Here is an 8,304-nt window from a genome sequence, read left to right on the forward strand (position 1 = left end):
GACTTTTTCCAAGATCTAGAAGAAAAGGGCTTTTCGAGAAGGCTCAAGAACTCTCGGTTCCTGGTTTTCGATTTCTCAAGCTCCAGGTTCTCTTCTATGTTACAATCTTTTTAATCGATACTTCTCATGTCTTCTTTCTTTAAATACTGCTGAAACTTTAAACCCATATCAGGCAAATTAAGGGTCCAGATCTACGAGTCGTTTGTTGGAAAGCTGATATCCTTGGCACATTTTTACTGTATTTTGTGTGCATACTGCATATATAAATATTTATAATCATATATTATGTTTCCACTAGAACACGACCCTCTTCACTTTTCTCTCTGTTAATTCTTGGTTTCTTTAAATTTGGATGAAATGCGAAGCCAATAAAATATTATAAGGATTCTGATAAAGAAAAATTGGGTCACTGTATGTATCATTAATTTAGGTGTACATAAGGCTAAATAAATACATATATCATATTTATGATTATATATGTTTCTGATATTACGCTATTTGTACGTGGGGGAGTCGGGTCCATAGAATCGGGTCTGTTGGATTGTAGATCTATCTTGAGTACTATTGATGATTTCCTTGTAGCAAGCTTGGGCTTGATAATTTTCAGTCTTGTTCAGCTTCTCTAAAGATTTATGTATACATGGTTCCACAACTGAAGCAGACATATGCTCCAAGGGGTTATCACAAAGGCTGAATGTTGAGAATGTAGTGGATATGCTCCAGCTTGCAAGATTGTGTGATGCGCCTGATCTTTACCTCAAATGCATGAGATTATTGTTTGATTAGAGTGTTTTCTTATGAATGTTTAATTTCATGTTTCTACGTGCTGCATAAAGTACTTCATAGTATTAATATGATCTTACCTTGAAAATGGAATGCAAAGTTTTTTTGGAAATATAGTTCAATGATAGTCTTGCGAGGTACATTTGAATTTGATGGATTAATCTTGTGGTTTTTTTTTTTTTTTATCAATTTTAATAAATTGTGAAAACATATCGATCTCTAAAAAGATTAAAAAATCAAAAGTGTTGTTGTGCTTTTATCTTTGTTCGTGGAATGTGCATTGATGAAATGTCAAACATATATCCCCAAAGTTCAACAAAGCTCATGCTACTAGATCTCTGGAATTTAAGAAATCATAAATTATTATGTGTGCTTTTGATATCTCTGTTTATTATGTGTTATGTGAAGTGCATATATTATTTATTTCAAAGCAAAACCAAATAAAGTTACAGTATATGCATCCCTAAAGAGCACCATGAAAACCAATCCAAACACCATGAAATCATACATTTATTCTTGATTCTTCTACGTACGTGGCCATAGAAAGACTTGAGGAATAATATGGTTTATTTATTGCAACCTTGGAATTTTTTTCGCATCTTATCTATTGAAGTTGATAATCGTCTAAAACCACACGTATTCTTCTGATGCGGCGTCGAGTTTTTTATTTCTTTTTTAGTAACTTCAAAAATGTAGAGAAGACTGAGGGATGGAAGTTCTTGCAAAAGAATGATCCCTATCTTGAGCTCGAGATTCTACAGTTCTTTGATGAAACTGAATCGGTATGCCCAGTTTCCCGTATGTGGCATATTTCAGTTTGCACTCCTCGATTGTGACCAGCCAGATGAATGCCGAGTTCCCCTTTGCAGGTAAAGAATTTTCAGCACCTCTATACTGGACCGGTGAAGGGCTCAGTCACTTTGAATATCTACAGGTGTATATCAGCAATTTTCCTCACATTTGATAAGCATGTATCCTAATTTCCTTTTTTTCACCACTTTTCTGCAGCTTGCATGCTGAGTACTTGGGCCCATTACCTATGTGGGTGTTCAACAATGGTACTTTCCGTGCTACATTTAATTCTCCCTTGGATGCTTTATTTATTTTTGAGTCTCCTTTTCCGTGTCTTCCTTGAGCCTGTGTAATCAAATCATATTCTCTAACGTTTGGTTATTCAGATCTATGTATTGTATTAACAGTAATTTCCATTTTAACAGAGATCTTGTGTGTCTACTACCTTTTTTAATTATATTTTGGTCTCGTGCCTGCTTCTTTTGTGGAACTGGATGCGTGGAACCAGTCATTATCCAATGCCTTACATTTTGATAAAAAGTAAGATTGTGTTTTTGTGAATATTTACAAGAAGCTTGAGTTAATCTTTTTTACATGCAGTGACAGAGGACTTTGCTTCTCCATTTTGCTTCGTCAAATGTGCAAGTTTTAAGGTATGGTTCATGTTGTTACTTCCTTTAGTTTCTGAAGCATCTGTGAATTGATTTTTTGCGTTAATTTATACATTTACAGGTTCTGGTTTAGTAAACATAAATAAATTTTATAAGTTTATTCTATTGTATTTGGATAATTTTCCTCACTCCCACTGTGTAGGTAACATAAGAGATTCTTGGAAATACTTTGTATCTTGACATATGCAGTTTGAATTATGCATATCAAATGTAATGAATTATCTAACTGCACAGTTTCAAAGCACTACAATGTAAGAAATCTAAGAGACTTGTTCAAATATCAAGTCATGTGCATCTCTTCGTGTTAGATTCAGAATTGCCTTCGATAACTGATGATCGGGCAAAGGCTGATTGTATTCTTGTACATTAAGTTTTATTGGTTGTTTCATTTTGTAATGTTATTTATTATTTATTTTGTGTTTAGATATTCACATTTTACTTTTATGTTAAATTTGAGCTCTTAGGGAATTGAATTCCTTGGTTTTGTCTCCTAGAAAGTGAGGGTGAAAATCATTTGACACATAGAACCATTAAAATTTCCCTCCTACCTTTTCTAAGTAATTGTCAGAAGGAGAATGCATGAACCAACATTCAGTTGAACTGTATGATCTCATTATATATACATGTAAAAGTTTGTGTTGATCACATGGATAAGTATGTCTTATATTTTGTTGGGCATAGGAGACAGCAGAGAATGAGATGCATCTAGTCCCCGAGCTTCATCTGCCACTACACATTCATATGCATATCCTGATTGTGTTTGGTCATTATCTGGAAACAAACTTACACCTCCAGCATTGCTACAGTTTGCTAAGACAAGGAAACTATCAGTTGAACGCTCTGACCCCAGAAAGTAAGTACACCTACTTATTTCTATGAAGTTTTTGTACGGTAAAATTTTAAGTTTATTTTTCTTATTTTTTGAACTTTTTGTAGTTGATACATATATTTTCTCTAAACTAATTTATTAGTTTGAAGATATTATTTGTTAATACAAAAGACAATCTGGTTTATAATTATGGTTTCTAATTTATATTATATATCTTTATTTTTAGCATGTGTCTTCAAGAATATTGGGAAAAATGCAGGTAAGCCCAAAAAAATAGAAAGACTTCATCAAGTGAAGGAGCGCTGGGAGTTGCAGTGCGGCTTCTTTACATTTGGTTATTAGTTTATTGTTGTCATTTTTTTGGTTGTATTATTTTTTTGAATGTTGTAAATCTTATTTTCAAACGTTGGAAAATTGTTTATTAAATTTTATTTTTGAATTTTGTATTTTAAATAATTTATAATAATGCAAATTTGTGTATTAAATTTTAATTTTTTTTTGTTTTTTTATCTAAAAAAGACAATGTTTTTTAACTGTTGTCGTAGATTGTCTAAAACTGTTGTTGAAAGTCTCGTTAATTAAAAAGCTCGCTCAAAGACAACAGTGAAAAACCGTTGTCATTGAAGGAAAATACAACGGTTTTTCACCGTTGTAAAACTGTTGTCTTTTTCTTAAAAGACAACGGTTAAAAACCGTTGTCTTTGAGCGCCCTCTTTAACAACATGGGCTTTAACAACAGTTTTTTATGGCCTTTAACAACGGATAAACACCGTTGTTGTTTTGCATTTTTCTTGTACATATAAAAAATTTAATTACTAGGAAGATACAAGGACTTGCTCGAGGGCGAGCAAGGATTAAGTGTGGGGGAATTTGATAGTTGTGTTTGTGTTGCATATTAATTAACATCATTATGTTGTTGTTTTGCATGCATTTGTGTGTTTTAATTTAGTATTTAGTTCGTATTTTATTTATCGTGTCTTCATTACATGTTTCCCGGGTTATTTTATAGGACATGACATTTTGGAGAACTTTTTGGACAGAATTTTCATGGCTCGATCTGTCAAACTTTATTGATCGAGCGAGGGAGATGAAGACTTCGAGAAAGAGTTTTGGCCGCTCGATCCGTCAAACTCTACCGATAGAGCGGCCGTAGGAAGAAATGTGGATAATCGAGACAGAGATTTTCTCGCTCGATCCATCAAAGTTTACGGATCGAGTGAGACGGGCTGTTCGGGAAGAAGTTTTTAATTTGGAAACTCTTTTATTTAGGACTCTAGTCTATTTTTAAGTCTTTATTCCGTTTTGTTAGATCTATTATCAGATTTTGAACGCTTAGAAGACCAAGTATTATGTGGGGACCTCGGGTTGCTAATCTCATCTTAAAGAGCAATTAATGAACAATTAACATTCATTAAACATCAATTAAAGAAACCAAGAGCAAAGTAAGAATTTTTTTTAAAAATAAATCATCACCTCGCTTGATCGAGTGAACTCACCCGATCGAGCGAGCACTAAAGCTCTGCTCTCGGGTCCCAAAAATATATTGGCCTCGCTCGATCGGATGAACTCGTCCGATCGAGCGAGCCCAATATTTAATTTCTCTGTTTTTGCAAATTGATGGTCGCGCTCGATCGGGGCTTTTCACAGGATCGAGCGTGCCATCTTTTCCAGAAAAATCAGAAGAAACCTGTTGCTGTCAAAAATGATTCCTATCAATCTATCTCATCTAAATTCAACACTAAGAATGGTTTATACCTTTCCAAACATGCATATATACATGTAACCAAGTTCAAGCATCAAATCATATGAAAGGGCCCGTGTCCTGATTTAATATTTAATGATCAAACAACCGGGATTAATTAATGTAAACAGCGAAAACGAGTTAAAAATTTGCGTTTGGGCCTACAGAAATTTCGGCATGACCTATTCGTAAATAGGACATCCCAAAAACCTGTACAACACAACCAGCAATATATACTCGAAAATAGAGTCACAACTCCAATTTACAAACCTATAGCCGCACTGGCCAGGACTAAACACATGCAGAGCCGGCAAGGCTCGATCACACAAATAACAATCCAAAACAAAGTCCAAAACTATCGATACAGATACACAGGGCATCACCCCGGCAAATATAAAACTCGCTAAACTAATATATACATATATCTGGGAACTCGACTCCACGCTCGTCTCACTGGGTACCACTAGATGACGCTCCACCAGATGCGTCAAATCCCCCTGGATAACCTGCTATGGAATCACAAACAACCACAGTACGATGAACTATAAAAATTACGACAAATATAACTGACATGAATAAAATCAAGTACAATGCAATGAAATGCAATGTAATGCGTGACAGGTATCAATAGAATAAGGGATACCAAATCGAGTCCAAACGAAACGTATCACAATAATCTTAGTGGCCACCCGTACCAGGAACGCAGTAGACCTCGAATCATCATTGCTAATCCATACATGTAGCATCGGAGGGTGACAGGAGCGACCCGTCCAGCCTCATGTTGTCATCAGGAGTGTCGTACGTAGCATCGGAGGGCGACAGGAGCTACTTGTCCGTGCCTCATGCTATCTCAGGAGTGCACTAAACAATGTCACTCGCTCCATGATGACTCAATACATCTCAAGAGATCAATATCAATAGTAATCAAAGGAGTCAAGGCTCAACGTGCTATGAAAAAATGTAAATGAATGAATGCAATCATATAATCCACATAAGCACATAAAGCACTTTATCACTCATTACAAAATACTTAATATCATTACATGTCATTATAGACGTCGTAATATAAACAGCTCATACGTACCTCAACCAACACTTAATTTACCACAGAAATATCTCAAGTAATTCTCGAATAGTACAATCCTGTGGAAAACCATTGATATCATATTAATTCCTGTTTCCGTTTACAAATCTGAAAATTATCGGAACTAATTCTAAAAATCAAACTAACATTTCCTTAACTTCACATCTCATATTAAATCATCCTATCAATGTCCAAATATCAAATAAATAACTCAAAAAGTCGAAATACCCAACACGGCATATCTGAATTTTCCAAAAAATTGTTCAAAAATCCTGAAATTAATCTATAACAATTCTAACACATCTAAACATCCAAACAACGATTTAAACATCTCTATAATTCGAAAATCCAACATAATATAATCTGAAATTTCGAAATAATTCCCAAATCTATTCTGAAAAATAACCATACCTCAATTCAACCGAAATATTACACCTACAATCAAGAATTAAACAAATATCAATCACTGGAATTCAAATTAACCAAACAAAGCCCCAAAATTCGAAACCTAATCTCGAAATCTACCTATGGAAGTTCTGAATTTTGTGCAAAGCTTTGAGTTTAAGCGCTAAACAACCTAAACCAAGGTTATTTTTCCGAATTTCGGCGAACACGAGCGGCGACGGCAGCAACTGGTCGGACGGAGTTTTTGAGACGACGATGAAAACTTGCGAAATGGGTATCAAAAGAAATCTTACCTTGCGAGGAGTCCAGAACTATATTTATTTTCAAAAATCGATAACCGACGGAAAAGTTACGGCGATTTGAAGCTACGAAGAAACTTTAAAACAAAAGAACAGAGAATGGGAACGCGACTTGAGGAGATAGAGAGCAAGGTAAGGATACATATCATATATCTATATATCTATATATTGATATATATCCATTAAAATATATTCCAGTTTAATTGTGTGTTCTATTTTATTCATTCGGGGTTAAAACTTGACCCGGTTTGAGTTATTTCAACTCTTGTGTGCTCTATAAATTAAATATGCATTTTAATATCGTCTATAAACTGATATTTAGTAATACATATTTTTAACACATGAATTAATTAATATAGTAAAATCGGGTCCTTACATTTCTCCCCCTCTAAAATCAAGATTTCGTCCTCGAAATTAACACACATCAAACTTATATACAAAGTGGTTAAACATCTACCACTGATAGTACATAGGAAAATTAGAGTACATGGAATAAGTCATCATATTTTCAAACAAGTGAGGCCATTCTTGACACATTCTAGACTCCAATTCCCATGTGGCTTCTTCTCTCCCATGTCTACTCCATTCCACCATAACTAAAGGAATCGTCTTGTTCCTAAGTTGCTTTTCTTTATGATCAAGAATCTGCACTGGATATTAAACATAGCTAAGGGAACTATCCAACTCCACATCATCAGCCCTCAAGATATGAGAAGGATCTGGTTCATACTTCTGCATCATAGATACGTGAAATACATCATGTATCGCAGACAAACTCTGCGGCAAGTTCAAACAATACGCCAAAATACCAATCTTCTCGACAATCTCGTACGGACCGATATAACGAGGAGTTAATTTCCCTTTACGCCCAAATCTCATAGTACCACGAAATGGTGATACTTTCAAGAAAAAAAAATCGCCAACCTGAAATTCTAAAGGTCTACACCTGTTATTAGCATAGCTAGCTTGACGATCCTGGGCTACTTTCATTCTTTTCCTGATCAGTTCAACTTTTTCTTTCATTTCTTGAATAAACTCTGGTCCGGACAACTGTCGTTCTCCTACTTCTTCCCAACATATCGGAGATCTACATTTTCTGCCATACAAGGCTTCAAATGGTGTCATCCCGATAGATATTTGATAACTATTATTGTAAGAGAATTCCACCAAAGCTAAAGATTCTTGCCAACCACCACTGAAATCCATCACAACATCTCGTAATAAATCTTCAAGCGTCTGAATAGTTCTTTCAGATTGTCCATCTGTCTGTGGATGATAGGCAGTACTCATGGCCAATTTAGAACCCAAAGCTGATTGCAAACTAGACCAAAACTTAGAAGTAAATCTGGGATCACGGTCTGATACTACAGTAACTGGCACACCATGCAATCGCACTATCTGATCAATGTACATTTTCGCCATTTTTGTATATGTCCAAGTACGATCATATGGAATAAAATGGGCAGATTTAGACAATCTATCCACAATAACCCAAATGGCATCACAACCACGATTAGATCGAGGTAGGTGTGTCACGAAATCCATAGTAATGTGTTCCCAATTCCACTGTGGTACTTCAAGACAATGTAACATACCACCTGGTCTCATTCTTTCATCCTTAACTTGTTGACACGTCAGACACTTAGCGACAAAGTCAGAAATATCATTCTTCATACCTTCCACTAGTAATGGGCTTTCAA

General features: G+C 35.1%; 1 protein-coding gene across 1 annotated transcript; it reads left to right on the forward strand.

Moving 5' to 3' along the window:
- The first annotated feature begins 365 nt into the window (after nt 1-365).
- LOC140886325 (uncharacterized) lies at nt 366-3,125 on the forward strand. The gene is made up of 5 exons (XM_073292865.1): nt 366-1,565; nt 1,653-1,717; nt 1,792-1,841; nt 2,176-2,228; nt 2,928-3,125. The coding sequence occupies exons 1-5, from the start codon at nt 1,431-1,433 to the stop codon at nt 3,123-3,125; spliced, it is 501 nt and encodes a 166-aa protein (XP_073148966.1). The 5' UTR covers nt 366-1,430.
- Nucleotides 3,126-8,304: the final 5,179 nt, after the last annotated feature.

This window comes from Henckelia pumila, chromosome 3, assembly GCF_033568475.1.
Source record: "Henckelia pumila isolate YLH828 chromosome 3, ASM3356847v2, whole genome shotgun sequence".
In the NCBI taxonomy this organism is placed as follows: Eukaryota; Viridiplantae; Streptophyta; class Magnoliopsida; order Lamiales; family Gesneriaceae; genus Henckelia; species Henckelia pumila.

Coding starts and splice junctions, on each gene's coding strand:
- LOC140886325 (XM_073292865.1), top strand. CDS start 1,431: ATGCGGCGTCGAGTTTTTTATTTCTTTTTTAGTAACTTCAAAAATGTA. Junction 1,718..1,791: donor GTCACTTTGAATATCTACAG/GTGTATATCAGC, acceptor ACTTTTCTGCAG/CTTGCATGCTGAGTACTTGG. Junction 1,842..2,175: donor TATGTGGGTGTTCAACAATG/GTACTTTCCGTG, acceptor TTTTACATGCAG/TGACAGAGGACTTTGCTTCT.